Consider the following 18,793-nt stretch of genomic DNA (forward strand, 5'->3'; position numbering starts at 1 on the left):
GGGGACCTGGCGGCTGGAGGTGGGAGGGAGGAGGGGAAAGAGGCCCTGGCTGTGGGAGGGGGCTGGGAAGACTTGGCTCTCCGGAGCAGGAAGTCAGGCCGCAGGCAGGGGAGTCTGAGGGGCCCCTCTCTGGGGAGGCAAACAGGAAGGACTGCCCCCTGAGCCCTGGGCCCCGGCCCGGGAACCGCCGCCGCCAGAGCTGCAGCTCCGGGCCGAGGGTAAGGAGGGGAACCGGGAGCGGGCGGCCAGGGGAAAGCTCCGCGGGTCCCGGCGCCCGGTCCCCAAACACGCCCCGCCTCCCGGGCTCCCGCCGCCGCTCTCGGCCTTCCCCCGCGCCGCCGCGATGAAGGCGGGCTCGGGGGACCAGGGGAGCCCCCCGTGCTTCCTGCGCTTCCCGCGGCCCGTGCGGGTGGTAAGTGGCGCCGAGGCCGAGCTCAAGTGCGTGGTGCTGGGGGAGCCGCCGCCCATTGTCGTGTGGGAGAAGGGCGGGCAGCAGCTGGCGGCCTCGGAGCGCCTGAGCTTCCCGGCGGACGGCGCCGAGCACGGCCTGCTGCTGAGCGGCGCGCTGCCCACCGACGCGGGGGTCTACGTGTGCCGCGCCCGCAATGCGGCCGGAGAGGCCTACGCGGCGGCCGCCGTCACCGTGCTGGAGCCGCCGGCCCCCGAGCGCGAGCCCCAGCCTGCCGAACGCCCGCGGCCGCCGCCCGGGGCCGGGGAGGGCGCCCCGGTGTTCCTGACGGGGCCCCGGTCCCAGTGGGTGCTGCGGGGGGCGGAGGTGGTGCTGGAGTGCCAGGTGGGGGGCCTCCCCGCGCCAACGCTGTACTGGGAGAAGGACGGGATGGCGCTGGACGAAGTGTGGGACAGTAGCCACTTCTCCCTCGAACCTGGCCGCGCCGAGGGCCGCCCGGGCGCGAGCCTGGCGCTACGCATCCTGGCGGCACGGCTGCCCGACTCCGGCGTCTACGTGTGCCACGCCCGCAACGCGCACGGCCACGCGCGGGCCGGCGCGCTGCTGCAAGTGCAGCAGCCCCCCGAGAGCCCGCCCGAGGACCCGGACGAGGCCCCCAACCCCGTGGTGGAACCGCTCAAGTGCGCGCCCAAGACCTTCTGGGTGAACGAGGGCAAGCACGCCAAGTTCCGCTGCTACGTGATGGGCAAGCCCGAGCCCGAGATCGAATGGCACTGGGAGGGCCACCCGCTGCTCCCTGACCGCCGCCGCCTCATGTACCGCGACCGCGATGGCGGCTTCGTGCTCAAGGTGCTCTACTGCCAGGCCAAGGATCGCGGGCTCTACGTGTGTGCCGCGCGCAACTCGGCGGGCCAGACCCTCAGTGCCGTGCAGCTGCATGTCAAAGGTACCGCGGCGCCCCCGGGCGGCCGGGGCCCTGGGAGGGGCCTCCAGCGCCCTCCCAGACCCTCCTAACTCCAGCCCCACTCAGTGTCCAGAAGACGGTGAGGGGTAAGGGAGGCTAAGTATTAAAATGCCATTTCCCGCCCACCTCGCAACCCCCAGGGATTCGGATTTAGTAGGTCTGCAGGGTACCTACTCCAGGAACTTCTTAGCAAGCTCCCCAAATGATTCTGAGGCAGATGGTGGAAAACCACTCTTAGATAAAGGGCTTTAAGGAATGATTCATGTACAGACCCAGAGGGACCTACAACTCCTGTAGTTCATTGTTTTTCAACCTCTTTGTTATTTCACCAACCTGTCCCCGGATGGAAATCCCATCTGGGGCCCCAATAAATAAGACAGATAAAAGGATCATTTTGTGGGTGTAAACTTCTAAATCCAAATTTATAACATGTACTTATAAAGTCAGTCAGTGAGAACAAGGGGTCTATTTTATTGAATATACACATTTTAACCACACATAACTGGGTCTAGTCTGTGAGCCCTATGGGGAAGGCCTGGTTGCAGGTGTCACATTGAGAAACTCCTGATTCGCACCAAAGGGAGAAAAAAAAAATGCCCCGCAATTTTTGACTATTCTCTCATTAGACTGCTCTCAGGTTTGCAAGAAGAAGAAGGTGAAGGAGAGGAAATTTATATATCAAAGTTGAGTCCCCAACAGTATTTAATAACTGCTTACATTGCTCATAAATAGAAAATTCAGGGAGGGAAAACACCCCAAACTCACACTGGAAGTTAAAGCTCTCCGTAATAGGAGTTCATCACAACTCATGACATTATACCCTCACTAGTTATTACCCAACTTGTTCCCTCAGAGGAAAAAGAGTTGGCAAATCTCCTGAGCCCTGCCTGGCACGCAGTGAAGCGTGTGGCACCTGTGCCACAGTGGTGGCCTCTTGGGTACAGTTTGATGTACACAAACTGGCCGGGCAGGGCTGAACTCTAACCCCCTGAGGAGAGAAAAGCCCAACATGATGGCACAGCTTCCCAGAGCCGCATGACAAGACAGACATGCTTCCCCAGCAGCCCAAGTGAACCCACTGGCCGTTTCCATCATCGTGCTTTCTTTTTGTTAAATGCAGTTTTGAAAGCGGTTAAAGTACTTTCAAAATGAAATTCAACTCAGACCTTTGCAGAATTGTGTGTGGTGCCTGTGAAGGGCCCCAGGGAACAATCTGAAAATCACTGATGTGGTCCAAGCCCTTCCATCCCTTTCTCCACTTTACGAGGAAAGAAACTGAGACCCAGGATCATGAAAATGGCCTTGGTCAAGGTGATGTGGCTAGCGAGTGTCCGGGTCAGATGAGAATATGGGTCCCCTGGCTTCCCTTCTGGGGGTTTCTCTGATTCCACAGTGCCTGCTGGCTCTGGGAGAAGAGCAAATGGCCGGAGCTAACGTGGGTTTAGGCAGTAGGTGATGGGAGGAGAGTCTTTCTCCTGGTCGGGCCCTCTCCAGAGCCTTCTCTGGTCTCTCCCTTCTTCACAGAGCCTCGCCTCCGCTTCATGAGGCCCCTGCAGGACGTGGAGGGCCGGGAGCATGGGATTGTGGTGCTGGAGTGTAAAGTCCCCAACTCCCGCATCCCCACGGCCTGGTTCCGCGAGGACCAGCGGCTGCTGCCCTGCCGCAAGTACGAGCAGATCGAGGAGGGCACGGTCCGGCGCCTCATCATCCACAGGCTGAAGGCAGATGACGACGGAGTTTACCTGTGCGAGATGCGCGGCCGGGTGCGCACCGTGGCCAACGTGACAGTCAAAGGTCGGCTGGCCAGTGGGAGGAGGCCGAGACCGAGGCAGGCAGACGCCCAGACCCCCGGCTGACGGACTCCCATCCGTGTCTCAGGGCCCATCCTGAAGCGGCTGCCCCGGAAGCTCGATGTTTTTGAGGGAGAGAACGCGGTGCTGCTGGTGGAGACCCGCGAGGCTGGGGTGGAAGGGCGCTGGAGTCGAGATGGGGAGGACCTGCCGGCCACCTGCCAGAGCAGCTCCGGCCACATGCATGCCCTGGTCCTGCCAGGGGTCACCCGAGAAGATGCTGGCGAGGTCACCTTCAGCCTGGGCAACTCCCGTACCACCACTCTGCTCAGAGTCAAATGTGAGGGCCTGAAAATCCCTAGGCAGCCTCCTCAAGGGCTGGACAGGAGGGTCAGGGCTGGAAGGTGATCAGATGCCACAGTCTGGGTTGGCAAAGTGGACTTAAGGTCAGAGGGCTGTGGGAGGCTGGCACAGGGCTCGGACGCAAACCCTGCCTTTGTCTCAGGCGTCAAGCACAATCCCCCGGGACCCCCAGTGTTGGCAGAAATGTTCAAGGGCCACAAGAACACGGTCCTGCTGACCTGGAAGCCTCCCGAGCCAGCTCCCGAGACCCCCTTCATCTACCGGCTGGAACGGCAGGAGGTGGGCTCAGAAGACTGGATCCAGTGCTTCAGCATTGAGAAAGCTGGGGCCGTGGAGGTGCCGGGAGACTGTGTGCCCTCCGAGGGTGACTACCGCTTCCGCGTCTGCACCGTCAGCGAACACGGCCGCAGCTCCCATGTCGTGTTCCATGGGTCTGCTCACCTCGGTGAGTCGGTCCCGCCAGCCCAGGCTGACAACCGCTGCACCCCAAGTCACACCCTCCCCATCACCTTCCTCCCTTCCCTGGCCCTCAGTCCCTGTCCTGTTATATGCCTTCTACCTGCCAGTCTCTGCCCTCTGCCCCCTGGTTCTGATGGCCGAACTCTGTCCCATCTCAGTGCCCACAGCTCGCCTGGTGGCCGGTCTGGACGACGTGCAGGTATATGACGGGGAAGATGCCGTCTTCTCCCTCGATCTCTCCACCATCATCCAGGGCACCTGGTTCCTTAATGGGGAAGAGCTCAAGAGTAATGAGCCAGAGGGCCAGGTAGAGCCTGGGGCCCTGCGGTACCGGATGGAGCAGAAGGGCCTGCAGCACAGACTCATCCTGCAAGCTGTCAGGCACCAGGACAGCGGGGCCCTGGTTGGCTTCAGCTGCCCAGGTGTGCAGGACTCGGCTGCCCTCACCATCCAAGGTTCGTGCAGGTGGGGACCAGGGTGGGCAGATAGGGTCAAGACACAGAAGTCCCATTAGCAAAATGAGGCAAATGCTATTGCTGCTTCTCACACCTGGGCCAGGAGAGTAAGGGGCATCCATGGTGAGCTAGCTCAGAGGGCTCAGTGATCCCGAAGTTCAGTTTCAACTCATGCGCAACGTATGGGGGACCCCTGGTTATCCAGTATCATAGCGAAATTCTCTGGGGCACTTTGTGCAGGGTTCTGTCATGTGTGCCATCTCAGAGACACAGAGCTCGGCTCCGGGTCCCTGACTGCTTGCTGCCCTATCGCGTAACGGCTGACGCTATCGGAGCAACTTTCTGTGTGCCAGGCACAATCCTACGTCGCTTTATATATGTTAATTAGCACAGTCCTCTCAACAGCCCTACAGGATGGGTTCTTTTGTCATCCCGTTTATACAAAGGGGGAGACTGAGGCACAGAGAAGTTCAGTGACTTGCCCAAAGTCACAAAGCTAACGAGTGCTGGTGCTGGATTATGAACCCAGGCGGTCTGGCTTCAGAATCACACTCTGGGGAAAGAGGGAAGGAGAGGGAACGAGGCCTCCCCGAGGACGACAGATCTTGGTGGGGGTCTGAAAGTGCGGGGACCATGCTGGCATATGCCGTTGCACCACTGCTGGAGTTTGTATGGCCAATCAAGGAATTCCTCAGTGCCCAAGTGCAGGGCCTTGAGGTGGTTAGCTGCCAGCATCCCAGGAGGAGGACAAAGTGAGAAATAACCAGCAACCAGAGCAGCGTTTCTAAAATGCAACCCAGGTTCACCAACATCAGAGTCATCTGGAGGCTGGTCTATAATGCAGATTCCCGGGGCCCTGCACGCTTGGGGGAGGAGCCTAAGAACCTGCATTTCCAGCAGGCTCCCTGGGAATTCTTATGCACACTAAAGCCACTGCTCTTAAGAGTTGGTGTGTAAGCCTAAAACTTTTTTTTTTTTCTTTTTTTTGTCTGCGCCATGTGGCATGCGGGATTTTAGTTCCCCGACCAGGGACTGAACCCGTGATCCCTGCATTGGGAGCATGGAGTCTTAACCACTGGACCACCAGGGAAGTCCCAGCCCAAAACTAATTTTTAAAACCAGCAAATGCATCGATGGCAATCATCCAGCCTGATGTGCCCACCCCCCTACCCTGAGCACATACCCTGGAGTGGGGTGTTTATTGGGGTAGCAGAGCACAACTAGGGTGCCGCACATGACCACACCTCTCCCCAAGCAGAGAGCCCGGTGCACATCCTGAGCCCCCAGGACAAGGTGTCGTTGACCTTCACAACCTCGGAGCGGGTGGTACTGACCTGTGAGCTCTCCCGGGTGGACTTCCCAGCGAGCTGGTACAAGGACGGGCAGAAGGTGGAGGGGAGCGAGTCGCTGGTGGTGAAGATGGATGGGCGCAAACACCGCCTGATCATGCCTGAGGCCCAGGTCCAGGACAGTGGCGAGTTTGAGTGCAGAACGGAAGGGGTCTCAGCCTTCTTCAGCGTCTCCGTCCAAGGTCAGGGACCGTGGCGGCCTGGGCTCCCCCAAGCTGAGGCTGACCCTGGGGGCTGTTTGAACCCTGCCCCCCTGGTCTGCCTGCTTGGGGGTCCCTTCCGAAGGGCCCTAGAGGGCAAGGGGACATGTTTGCAGATCACACTGCCCATGCACCACCCTCTAGCACACTTGGCCCCCATGTAGCCTTTGCTGGTGGGAAAGTGGGGGGGCCTCAATTCAATTAAGGGAAGGGAGGTGGGAGCTAACATTTGTTAGGCACCTACTAGCCAGTTCCTATGCTGTATACTTCAGATGTACACTTGCATTCAGTGCTCACGTCTGTGTGAGGGGCAGTATATCTCCATTCACAGATGAAGCAGCTGAGGTTTAGAGAGGTTATGCAACTTGCTCACGATCACACGGCAGCAAATACCCTAGCTGGGTTCACACCCAGGACTGCCTATCCCACTGCCCCAGGCGGCCAGGGTCAAAAGGAAGTTTTAGGTGCAGTGGTCCAGAGGCTCTCAGAAGCCAGTACATGTCTGGCTGCTTCGGAACCACCCTGGAAGCCATAAGTGCATAGGCTCCCCCAGGCCTCCAGAGCCAGAATATCCAGGACAGAGCCTGGAGATCCACTCTGGGAGAACAACTCAGGAACCACTGATCCAGCTCCATCTTCTCACTTTGAGTGGCCCCATTGCCAGAAGGTCCTCTGGCCCCTGCCTGAATGTACCAGTGATAGGGAGCGCTGCCCCACGGTATCACCACTAAATTGTTCCCATCTCTTCCCCGTCCTGCGATCAGCCCTCCGGGGGCTTCCTTGAAAAAGCAGCAAGTACGGCCCTGATGTGACCTCCTCTCAGCCTAGACAAAGCCCTCTGTGTCCCTAGCCAACCCCCTCTGATCCTCTGGGAATTCACAGAGCCCTCCAGTGCCATGTGATCTGTCACACCTCACCCGCCACGCCCTCAGTCGTCCGTGTCATTGCCCCAGAGCACCCCACCCCAGCCAAGCAGCCAGTGTGCACTCATGTCTCCTGTTTTGGGGTGTCTGTGTGACCCCATCTTTGCTCCCCCCAGAGCCCCCGGTGCACATCCTGGATCCCCGGGAGCACGTGTTTGTGCACGCCATAACCTCCGAGTGCGTCATGCTGACCTGTGAGGTGGACCGGGAGGACGCCCCCGTGCACTGGTATAAGGACGGGCAGGAGGTAGAAGAGAGCGACTTCGTGGTGCTGGAGAACGAGGGGCCCCATCACCGCCTGGTGCTGCCCGCCGCCCAGCCTCCAGATGGGGGCGAGTTCCAGTGCGTCGCTGGGGACGAGCGCGCCTACTTCACCGTGACCATCACAGGTGGGGCTCCAGGCAGTCCACAGGAGGGGGACGGTGTGCCCTGCCCCTGCCTGGGCAGCTGGTACACTCCTGGGCCACTGTTCCCAGCCCCTGCTTCCCTTCCCCTAGCTTTCTCCCCAAACCATGCTCTGCACCCTGAGGTTCAGTCACCCGCAGAAAAAGCACTGTCATAAACACACCAGTCACAGCTACATCAGTCAAAGGAAAGCCTGCCTTCTCTGTTCTGAAGATCCTCCAAGGGGAGCTTTAGGGGTGGCAGTGCTGCCACAGGGCAGGGTCTAGGGTGGGTGTGCCCAGGCACTAGAGGGGTCAGAAGGTCTGAGGCCTGCAGGAGACCCCAGCTCCATCTGGGCACCCAACCCTCCTCTCCCCAGTCCTACCCTTCGTATTGTCCCTGTCCCAACCCAGAGAATGTAAAGAGTTTCTACAGCCGAGGCTGGCACCACAGTCCCCACTGTGCCACCGTGCCCCAACTGTGACTGACTGTCCGAGCAGCTGTGAGCCATGGTCCGAGGGAAGACCCTCTTCTTCAACACACAGCCCACTTTCCAGGAGTAGGGAACAGGCGTGGATCAGGTGGGGCAGCCAGGCACCTCGGCCCCAGCCCCTGACGCCTGGCCACAGCTGTCCCTGTCCTCCAGATGTCTCCTCGTGGATCGTGTACCCCAGCGGCAAGGTGTATGTGGCAGCCGTGCGCCTGGAGCGTGTGGTGCTGACCTGCGAGCTCTGCCGGCCCTGGGCCGAGGTGCGCTGGACCAAGGATGGCGAAGAGGTGGTGGAGAGTCCCGCACTGCTCCTGCAGAAGGAGGATGCCGTCCGCCGCCTGGTGCTGCCCGCCGTCCAGCTGGAGGACTCGGGCGAGTACTTGTGTGAAATCGATGACGAGTCTGCCTCTTTCACCGTCACTGTCACAGGTGTGGGCCCACCCCAGCTGCCTGCAGTCACCAGAGGACAGTCCTGAGCCCTTGCGGGAGCTGGCCACATAGCCCCTAGCTAGCATGTGGGGGAGGGGGGAGGGGGGCTGCAGGTGCATGGACCGGGGGGCCCTGCCCGGAAGACCCCAGGGTCTGTGTTCGAATAAGCAGGCTCCTCCCCGGCGCCCAAGGCCAGGAATAGCTATCCTCCACCGGCTCGTTTACTGAGCACTTTCTATGTGTCAGGTACTGGGCCAGGTGCTGCAGGTCACTGGTGCGTATTGCAGACGTGGTCCCTTCTCCCAGCTGCCAGAGAGCTGGGGAGGCAGCCGTTAACCAGGGGTCGCAAACGGGCAGTCCCTAGGGCCCCATACAGCCCACAGATATGTTTTGTTTGGCCTGCAGAGTCTTACCAAAGTCAGGACAGTTCAAATAACAACCCGGAGTTATGCGTCCTCTTGAAAAAGCCGAAGACCCGGCGCCTCTGGTCCCGCTTCCCCCCTTGGCGACGAACAGCTGGCGCTGAGTAGCAGCTGCCCCTGTAACACGGGGCCCACATTCCTCTGTCCCACCCTACCCGCTGTTCCTTTTTGCTCCCCCCAGACCACTTCAGCCACTGACCTTACCTTACCTGGCCCCCGTGGGCATTTGAGTTTGCGACCCCTGTGTTTAACCAATAAACACGCAAATAAATGTACAGCGACACCTCGTGACAAGTGCTGTGAGGGGTGAGGTCTCAAGAGAGCAGGAGGTCAGGGAGGGCCTCGGGGAAAGTCGGTCGCCGTGCCACCCGGGGTGGGCTCCGGACGGCCACTCAGCAGCTCACAGACGCACGCGCGCACGTCCCTCCGGGAGTGCACAAACTGGCAGGAGAGCCGGGCACATTAGAGGGTCTCAGAGTGAGGGTTGCCGGGTGTCGTGATAGGGTACAGTGGGTACCCAAAGCTGGGGGCTGCTGACCTGGTTGGCAGGCAGGAAGTGCCTTCAAAGTGGCCATTTGGAGCAGCGGCTGAGTTAGCTAAGTGGGGGTCAGGGTTTGGGCTGAAGGTGGGGGGAGAAAGTTCAAATCGGGAAAGCACAAGATGACTCTGGAAGTGACGGTTCAGTGCCAGAAACGTTGGGACTGCAGCCCACAGCGCCAATCCCAGCGTGTGTGAGGGGGATGGGGAGGGTGGGACCTAGGCAGCTCTGGGCGGCACAGAAGAACCCACTGGCTGCACTGGAGCGACCATCCTGATGCTGGCATCATCTCGTTACCCTGCCCTGTCCCTGCCCTGCCCTAGGAACAATGCTTCCGCCTAGGCTTGAGCTACTTAGGGCCCCCCGACTCCCTGCACCCCAGAAGCACACAAGTCACAAAGCCGAAGAGGCCTTTCTGCACATATTCTGTCCCGCAGTGAATCCCTTCAACCTCTCCCGCCCCAACCCCTGGCCAGACATAATGGCCGCAGACACACACATTCCAGCTCATAACTGGCCTCCCTGCAAAACACCAGATTCTTCGTGAGGGGCTCACACAACACACCTTGTGTGGACCAGGAGAATCAAGTCTGATGCCAAGCTGTGGGCCACAGCTGTGCAGGCACCCCAGCCCCATGGCTGCACCCCATTCTCACTCCACTGCCTCCATCACCTCCCCCACTACTCAGGCAGCCGCACTCTGCAATCTACTGGTGGTGCTGGGCCTCAGAGAACCAGCCTGCATCCTGTAGACTCTTAGAATAAGCCCAGTTAGGGAGGAGGCGGAGGCAAGGGCTCAGTGTGCACTGGTGGGCACATCTGCCCTTACACGCCTCTGCAAAGACCTAGACCAGGAAGCTAGCAGTTCCCCAGCCCAGCCACAAGGGGGCCAAATGCTAAAGGAACACGAAAGTGTCCTGGAGACTTGATTCTGGGAGACCTCCAAGGTACGTGAAAGCACGGGCAGGCCCAGGCTCAGTGCACCGGTCACCACTAATATTGCCATGGCTCCTTTCTGTGAAAGACTGACCACTCCAGAGCAGCTGGGGATGAACTCCTAGAAACAGCGTTTAATATCCCTGGGGAAATCTTAGGTGTTGACAACTCATGCACAGATGCAAAATTCATTACTGAGTTTCCTGCAAGCCTTGGCTTGGAGTCCTTACCACTGCTTGCAGAGTCTGACCCTCCCTTTATCAGATGGTAGTTCTTCCTCCTGCCCTCGAGTAGGTATAGCCAGCTATGACCATAAGGAAGTTGCTTAATCACACCATGTCTCAGTTGCCTCATCTGGGAAATGGGTATAAAATAATACCTACTCCTTAGGATTGCTACGAGGGTGTAAAGTGCTTATGACTGTTCCTGGAACTCTAGCAAGCTGTATATAAGTACTTGCTATTACAAATCCAACCATCCCTTATCCACAGTTCTGAAATTAAAAAAAAAAAACTGCTCAAAATCAAAAGGCTTTTTGTAAGTTTGGTATTAAAAGTCATTTCAGTAAAATCTGAACTTAACTCTGTGAAGCTATTTGTACTTTTTAAGTAGCCTGCTTAGGGTGAATCTATATGTTACACTGCAGAAATGTTAATGTGATTGATTATGGGGGGACCACAGTGGGGGCTGAGGGCGGTAGGTGATGTATGATGAACGCACCATTTCTGGAATCGGAAGCATTGTGGATTCTGTAGCACTTCTGGCCCCAGGGATTTCAGAGAACAGATTTCGGACCTATTATTATCCTTATTACTCTTACGATTGTGGGTGACCGGGACTTCATGCTGCCAGATGGCGCCAGGGAGACTGACGGTGAGTTTGTGACAGGCTGTGGTTGTCCCCACTCTACAGAACCCCCGGTGCGCATCATATACCCCCGGGACGAGGTGACCTTGGTCGCCGTGAGCTTGGAGTGTGTGGTGCTGATGTGTGAGCTGTCGCGGGAGGACGCCCCCGTGCGCTGGTACAAGGACGGGCTGGAGGTGGAGGAGAGTGAGGCCCTGGTGCTGGAGAGTGATGGGCCCCGCCGCCGCCTGGTGCTGCCTGCTGCCCAGCCCGAGGACGGGGGCGAGTTCGTGTGCGACGCTGGAGACGACTCAGCCTTCTTCACTGTCACCGTCACAGGTGGGCAGTCTCTGGGACACCCTGGGGAGGAAAAGAGGCAGGAGGCTGAGGGACAGACACCCAACCCTCCCAGTTCTTGCACCTTCAGGATCCCTGACTGCTGCACACGGCTCTCCCCTTGTCCAGCCTTCCCCCTCCCCCAGCCTCCTCATTCTCGGCCATTAGAGATCTCTGACTTGCCCAGATCATACCAGGACAATGACCAGAGACCTGGTGGAGAGAGCCCAGCAACCAGGAGCACTTATTCATTCACTTACTCAACAAATGCTGATGTGCTCAGCACTGTTCTGAAGGCTGAGGGATACAGCAGTGAGCCAAGGAGAGAAAACCTGTCTTTGTGGAGCTTGCCTTCTCGTGAGAGTGGACAGACAGCAAATAAGGAAAATAGACGGGTTTTCGGGTGGTGATCGGAGGCAGAGCAGGCAAAGGGGATAGGAAGTGCGGGTGGGGTAGGGAGGGATGTGCATTGGGGTCAGATAGATGTGGCTGTGAGTGTGGGTCTACCTCTTTTTTTCCCGTGTGACCTAGAGCAAGTCAGTTCTCTATAAAGAGGCTTCAGGTCCTCATCTGTAAAGTGAAGCCAACAATAGGGAATGTCAGGAGTAGCTCAGCAAAGAGCTGCAGTGCGCTTAGCACACACCTGGCACACGGTGAGTGCCCACGGATTGTAGGTGGCACCGTTCCCAAGAGCTGCACTGCAAAGGGCTGAGGATCTAGTGGGGAGGCAGGTAGAGGCCTGCTGGCCGAGCCCACTCTCCCCTCTCTCTATCCACCCACCAGCCACTCCAGAGAGGATTTTGCATCCGGCGGCCCGCTCCCTGGACCTGCAGTTCGGGGTTCCAGGGCGCGTGGAGCTGCGCTGCGAGGTGGCCCCGGCTGGGTCCCAGGTGCGCTGGTACAAGGATGGGCTGGAGGTGGAAGCATCAGATGCCCTGCAGCTGGGTGCCAAGGGGCCCACTCGCACCCTGACCCTGCCCCACGCCCAGCCTGAGGATGCCGGGGAGTATGTGTGTGAGACTCGTGATGAAGCCGTCACCTTCAACGTCAGCCTGGCTGGTGGGTGCTCCCGGCCAGCCAAGGTGCGGGAGGTGGGAGCATCACCGAGCTGATACCTCTCCTCTCTGTCCAGAGCCCCCAGTCCAGTTCCTTGCCCCAGAGGCAGCCCCCAGCCCGCTCTGCGTGGCCCCCGGGGAGCCGCTGGTGCTGAGCTGTGAACTGTCCCGGGCTGGCGCCCTCGTCTTCTGGAGCCACAACGGGAGGCCGGTGCAGGAGGGTGAGGGCCTGGAGCTCCAAGCCGAGGGCCCCCGCCGTATCCTCTGCATCCGGGCTGCAGACCCGGTCCACGCAGGCCTCTACACCTGCCAGGCAGGGGCAGCCCCGGGGGCGCCCAGCCTCAGCTTCACCGTCCAAGTGGCTGGTGAGTATAGCCCGGGCAGGAAGCCTGAGAGTCGCACCCCGAAACCCATGAGTCTCCCCCTTCTCTAGCACACCTGGCCCACCCCCTGCCCCACTGCTTTCGGTCCCTTTCCCTGTCTTGCCTCCCACTGCCCTCCTCCCAGCCCACGAGCCACTCCCTCCCTCCCTCCTGGTGACCTCCGGCTCTGAGCCCACAGAGCCCCCCGTGCGGGTGGTGGACCCCGAGGCAGCCCAGACAAGGGTTCGCAGCACCCCAGGCGGGGACCTGGAGCTGGTGGTGCACCTCTCCGGGCCGGGAGGCCCTGTGCGCTGGTACAAGGACGGGGAGCGCCTGGCAAGCCAGGGGCGGGTGCAGCTGGAGCAGGACGGGGCGAGGCAGGTGCTGCGGGTGCAGAGGGCCCGGAGCAGGGACGCCGGGGAGTACCTGTGTGACACGCCCCAGGACAGCCGCATCTTCCTCGTCAGCGTGGAAGGTAACAGTGCACCACTCACGCCCCAAGGGCCACACGCCCGAACCACTCTGGGCCCCCGCGCCCCGACCCCACCTCTCTGCCTCTGGCTCCAACCCATGCATGCGTGACTATTCCTGGGATGAGGGCTCAGGGCTCCCTTTTCCAGGAACCCTCAAATAATAGGAGGGGCACGGACCAGTGGTTAAAAGCAGGGCTCTGGAGTCAGTGCCACCCACACCAGTTTCCAATCTGGATTCTGCTTCCCAGTAGTTGTGTGACACTGGCAACTTACTTAAACTCTCTGAGCCCCAGCTCCAAAGTGGAGGGATAATGCTTGTCCTATAGGGCTGTTGTGACAGTTAAATGAGATAAATTGGGTCCATAGTAAATGACCTACTATTACTAGGGAGTCAGAGAGGTGGGTGCCAGGCCAGCATTGGGCGGAGGTGGCTAGGAGTAGCAGGGCGTTGACGTCTTGTCCTTTGAAACACCTCATGGCTGACACACAGTAGGTCCTCAGGAAGGTTCTGTTCAATAACTGGAGGATGAGGGCCTGTTACTGGAGGTGAGGGGATGCAAAGGGGATGAGGAGGAGGGAGGCGGAAAGACCCAGCCTACCTCACTGCCTGACCCCACCCCCCAGAACCACCGCCAGTGAAGCTGGTCTCGGAGCTGACACCACTCGCTGTCCACGAGGGTGATGATGCCACGTTCCGGTGTGAAGTCTCCCCACCGGACGCCGACATCACTTGGCTGCACAATGGGGCCATTGTCACCCCAGGGCCCCAGCTAGAGATGGCCCAGAATGGGTCAAGCCGCATATTGACCGTGCGAGGCTGCCAGCTCGAGGACGCGGGGACCGTGACTGCCCAAGCAGGGGGCACATCCACAAGTGCCCGGCTCCACGTTCGAGGTTTGGTCCTGATGGAGACACAGTAGTCTTGTTCCTGAACCTATTCTCCCAGCCCCGGCCATGACAGGGGACAGATCCCTGAGAGGGAGCAGGGGGTCAGCCCACCAGGCTCCACGGCCCCCTCTCTTTCTCCCCAGAGACGGAGCTGCTGTTCCTGCGGCGGCTGCAGGACGTGCGGGCAGAGGAAGGCCAGGACGTGTGCCTCGAAGTAGAGACAGGCCGAGTGGGTGCGGCAGGGGCCGTGCGCTGGGTGCGAGGTGGGGCACCCCTACCACCCGACTCCCGCCTGTCCACGGCCCAGGATGGCCACGTCTACCGCCTCTTCATCCACGGCGTCGTACTAGCCGACCAGGGCACCTACGGCTGCGAGAGCCACCACGATCGCACCCTGGCCAGGCTCAGCGTGAAGCGTGAGTGCCCCGTCCTCTCCTAACACATCGCCCGCCCCGTGGCACAGTCTCTCCTGGCTGGCCCAAGGCCCCTCAGACCCCCACCAAAGTGCCCCTCGCCACAAGGCAAGTCAGCCCTGGCTGACCCCCAGGAGTGTGACCTGAAGCAGCCTGCCCAAAGCAAAACTCTTCTTTTTCTAATGTTTTCTATTTACCTTAGAAGTCCATGTGGATTTTGCATTCCATTTCGTATGTCCAAGTTGGCTTTGCTATAAACGTAAATATTATACTCCAGAAAGACTTGCTGTGTTTATCCTTCAGTCACCTGCCCCAGGATACATGGGCCCAGCTGAGAAGTAGGGATGGGTGGCAAATGGCACCCACACCCCCAAGATGGAGCCCTCTATTAACTGTGTGACCTCATGCAAATTACTTAACCTCTCTGAGCCAAGTTTTCTTTAAAAAGGGTCTTTGGGAACATTGATTGGGATAATATGAGAAATACCCACAGAGAGCTTGGTAAATGGTTGTTGGTGATGTGTATACTCTTCTAATTTATTTCATTCATTTAATCACAATAAACCCATGTCTCAATGCTATTTACCTTGTATAGCTGGAGAAACTGAGGCCCAGAGAGGTCAAGCAATTTGCCAGAGGTTACACAGCACACAAACTATGTGGCAGGGTCCAGTCCTGGTGTGTCTGACTTCAAATTCTGTACTTCTTCCAGTGTCACAGCACCCCTCACCCAAACTCCTCACCCCCCTAACCACACATCACCCCCTTCATGTATCTCCTCTCCTAACCCTAGTAAGCCCCTCTCTCCACCCAAGTCTGAATGGTTCTGCTCCCTTCTTCCTGCACCCTGGCTCTGAACTTAGTTCTATAAGGCCTTACAAGGTTGGGTGTTAGGGGTGGTGCCGGCAGAGCCAAGGTGTGTGTGGCGGGCGAGCTGGGGGGGAGGTGGGGAGGGGGGCCCGAAAGCCCCGCCCAGATTTGGAGCCCTCATCCTCCCTCTTCCCCCATCTCCTCCCACTAGCAAGGCAGCTAAGGGTGCTGCGGCCTCTGGAGGATGTGACCGTCATCGAGGGGGGCAGCGCCACCTTCCGGCTGGAGCTGTCCCAGGAGGATGTGACCGGAGAGTGGGCCCGGGGTGGAGTCCGGCTGCAGCCGGGGACCACGTGCCAAATTCACGCAGAGGGCCACGCTCACTGCCTGGTACTCAGTGGCCTGGGACTGGCCGACTCGGGCTGCATCTCCTTTACTGCGGATGCCCTGCGCTGTGCAGCCAGACTCACTGTGAGAGGTGCGGCCTCTGGAGCCGCTGCCTGCCTGCTGACCGCTCTGGGTGTGATTCTACCGATCCCACTACCCGTGTGGCCCCCACTGACCCTGTCCCAGTGTGGCCCTCACTGACCTCCCTGCCAGAGTTTGACTCCCCTGACCCTTTGGCCATGTGTGGCCCCAGGGAGTGCCCTGCCTGAGTGTGTCTCCACAAAGCCCCCCGTCCCAATGGACCACTGACTGTGCTGCTGTGAGGTGCTTGTGCCGGTGTGGTGTCTGTCTGCCTGACGATGGCCCTGCTGGCCACTCTGAGTGTGAGCCCACCGACCACGCCTGCCTGCTGCAGCCCCCTCTGCCTGTCTGAGTGTGCCCCTCTCACCACCCAAGTCCCAACAATCCACTGACTATGCCAAAGGGTGACTCCATTGGCAACTCTGTTTCAGTGTCCCCCATTTTTGTTTGCAGCCCTGGTCTGTTCCCCACCGACCACATCTGCTCTAGGGTTCCCCCATTGCTCCTGTGAGCCCATGGTGTCCCCCACTGGCCAGTGTCTCCTGTCCATTCCAGCCAGTGTGGCCCCCACTGACCACGTTTGCCTATGGGTAGCTCCACTGGCATCTCTGCTCCAGTTTCCACTATGCCCCTCTAGCCCCAGCATGTCCCCCCCACTGACCACCTTAAATGTGACCAACCCCCAGCAGGCCATTCCTACCCTGTTGACCCCTCTGATACCGCTGTGTCCCCCACTGACCAGCATCCCCTTTGGACCACTTTGTCCCAGCATGCGCTCCACTCACTGGTGGCCTCTGTTGATCACCTTGTCTAAATGTGCCCACCAGTGACCCCTTGTGCCCAATGTATCTGCCTTCTCCCACTCCCAGAGGCCCCAGTGACCATTGTGCGGGGGCCACAGGACCTAGAAGTGACCGAGGGTGACACAGCTACTTTCGAGTGTGAACTTTCCCAGGCCTTGGCTGATGTCACCTGGGAGAAGGTCAGAGCCCAGCCCCAGCCCAGCCCACCTCGGCATCATAACATCAATAACAACCCCCAACAGAAATAACTAATACTCATTGAGCCATGCGCCTGGCACTGTGCTAAGATTTACTCTACATTTAATCCTCTAAACCTTACAGCAGCCCTATGAGGCAGGTCTTATTATCTCCATGTTATCTATAAGGAGACTGATGCGCCGTGGGGTGAAGTATTGCCCAGGGGCAGACGTAGAGCCCATATTTGAATCCAGGTTTCCTGGTCCAGAATCCACACGCGTGGCTGGTATGAGCAGTACATGACTCTAGGCTTCCCGCGCCCGTGGCTCCCTTCTCAGCCCTAACGTCCCCAAAGGGTGACACCTTCCCAGTGAGACTCCTGGCGAGGTCCCGGAAGGCGCAGGACGGCCCTGCTCCACAGCATAAACGTGCCTCGAAACCGCTTGGCATAAACAGAGGGCGCGGCCGCCTACGAGGAGGGCAGGGGCCGTCTGTGCCCAGACGAGCTTTCACCGCGACCCTTTGCAACTCCCGCCCCCAGGACGGGCAACCGCTCACCCCCAGCCCTCGGCTCAGACTCCAGGCCCTCGGCACCCGCCGCCTTCTCCAGCTGCGGCGCTGCGGTCCCTTGGACGCCGGGACCTACAGCTGCGTGGTGGGGATGGCCCGAGCCGGGCCCGTCCACCTGGTGGTTCGCGGTGGGTACCGGGCGCTGCCCGGGCGGGGCACTGCTGTGGGTGCGGGGTCTGCGGACCGGACTTGCCCCGTAGTCCTGCTCTGGGGCGTCTAAGGAGGGGAGCGGGGGGCGGGGGCGGGGCAGGGTACCGCCCCCTCCGTTCCGCCCCGCCCACCTCACGGCCCCGGCTCCGCCCCAGAGCGCAAGGTGTCTGTCCTCTCCGACCTTCTGTCGGTGCGCGCCCGCGAAGGCGACGGAGCCACGTTCGAGTGCACCGTGTCGGAGGTCGAGCCAACCGGGAGCTGGGAGCTCGGAGGCCGCCCGCTGAGACCCGGAGGCCGAGTCCGCATCCGACAGGAAGGTCTGACCGACTTTCTACCCGCTCTGGCCCCTCGCTGCTCCGCCCTACCAGGATAAGTCCCACCTCCAGGTCAAATGGGCCCCGCCCCACGGCCCAAGGAGCAGTCTCTCGATCTCTCCCTGGCCCCCAGCTCTGAGCCCTCGGTCCTGGACCTCCCCTCTTACCCCTCGGCATCTCAATTGCGCCCCGCCCAGCGCACATTTACCGCGTCCGAACCGACCCGGGGACCTACTCTGGCCCCACCCTCATCCCCGAACCCTCCCCAGAGGCGGCTCCGGCCTCGCTAGCGCCCCCTTCACCCCCAGGGAAGAAACACATTCTGGTGCTGAGCGTGCTGCGCGCGGAGGACACTGGTGAGGTCCGCTTCCAGGCGGGACCCGCCCAGTCCGTGGCTCAGCTGGAGGTGGAGGGTAAGCAACTGGGGCATGGACCACCTGGAGTGAACACTGTCTACCCCTGGAACTGGCAAGCTGGCGTCTGGTCCGAGGAACCCTACCTTCCCCACCCCTTCCTCCCGGGGCTCTCCGGGGGCGGATCACAGAGAGCAGTGTATTTCCTGGGGAGCAGGAGACTTTGGGTTGAGGGTAGAGAGAAACAGGGTGGTGGCATAGAGGTCTAAGACCAGGAGTGGAGGCCACAGCGGGAGGGAAGATGCGTCTCTCCTCCTGGGACCCAGCGTGTCCCTATTAAGCCCTCATCCTCCACCCCCAGCATTGCCTCTCCAGATATGCCGCCGCCCCCCTCGCGAGAAGACAGTTCTGGTCGGCCGCCGGGCGGTGCTGGAGGTGACTGTGTGCCGCTCGGGGGGCCAAGTGTGCTGGTTGCGGGAGGGGGTCGCGCTGTGCCCGGGAGACAAGTACGAGCTGCGCAGTCATGGCCACACCCACAGCCTGGTCATCCATGACGTGCGACCTGAGGACCAGGGCACCTACTGCTGCCAGGCCGGCCAGGACAGCGCCCACACACGGCTGCTGGTAGAGGGTGAGTAAAGCCGACGGGGCAGAGGTCAGAAAG

At 60.0% G+C, this 18,793-nt stretch overlaps 1 protein-coding gene across 4 annotated transcripts; it reads left to right on the forward strand.

Annotated features, from left to right (window-relative positions):
• The first annotated feature begins 50 nt into the window (after positions 1 to 50).
• OBSL1 (obscurin like 1) lies at positions 51 to 18,768 on the forward strand. Of its 4 annotated transcripts, XM_029225745.1 has the most exons (20): positions 51 to 1,355; positions 2,898 to 3,167; positions 3,252 to 3,503; positions 3,669 to 3,971; positions 4,144 to 4,440; positions 5,699 to 5,971; positions 7,029 to 7,301; positions 7,943 to 8,215; positions 11,024 to 11,296; positions 12,077 to 12,352; positions 12,426 to 12,713; positions 12,910 to 13,185; positions 13,808 to 14,077; positions 14,215 to 14,487; positions 15,506 to 15,772; positions 16,632 to 16,744; positions 17,284 to 17,440; positions 17,618 to 17,779; positions 18,085 to 18,189; positions 18,491 to 18,768. In XM_029225745.1, exons 1-20 carry the CDS (start codon positions 344 to 346, stop codon positions 18,766 to 18,768), a joined length of 5,691 nt encoding a protein of 1,896 aa, XP_029081578.1. In that variant the 5' UTR covers positions 51 to 343. The 4 variants fall into 4 exon arrangements, 3 of the variants coding, with proteins under 3 accessions (XP_029081578.1, XP_029081576.1, XP_029081577.1); XR_003793996.1 differs by lacking the exon at positions 16,632 to 16,744 and having other exon boundaries at positions 18,491 to 18,723; XM_029225743.1 differs by lacking the exons at positions 16,632 to 16,744; positions 17,284 to 17,440; positions 17,618 to 17,779; positions 18,085 to 18,189; positions 18,491 to 18,768 and having other exon boundaries at positions 52 to 1,355; positions 15,510 to 15,613.
• The last annotated feature ends 25 nt before the right edge of the window (positions 18,769 to 18,793 follow it).

The sequence above is a fragment of the Monodon monoceros genome, unplaced genomic scaffold, assembly GCF_005190385.1.
Source record: "Monodon monoceros isolate NGI ecotype Baffin Bay Population unplaced genomic scaffold, NGI_Narwhal_1 Super_Scaffold_16, whole genome shotgun sequence".
Classification (NCBI taxonomy): Eukaryota; Metazoa; Chordata; class Mammalia; order Artiodactyla; family Monodontidae; genus Monodon; species Monodon monoceros.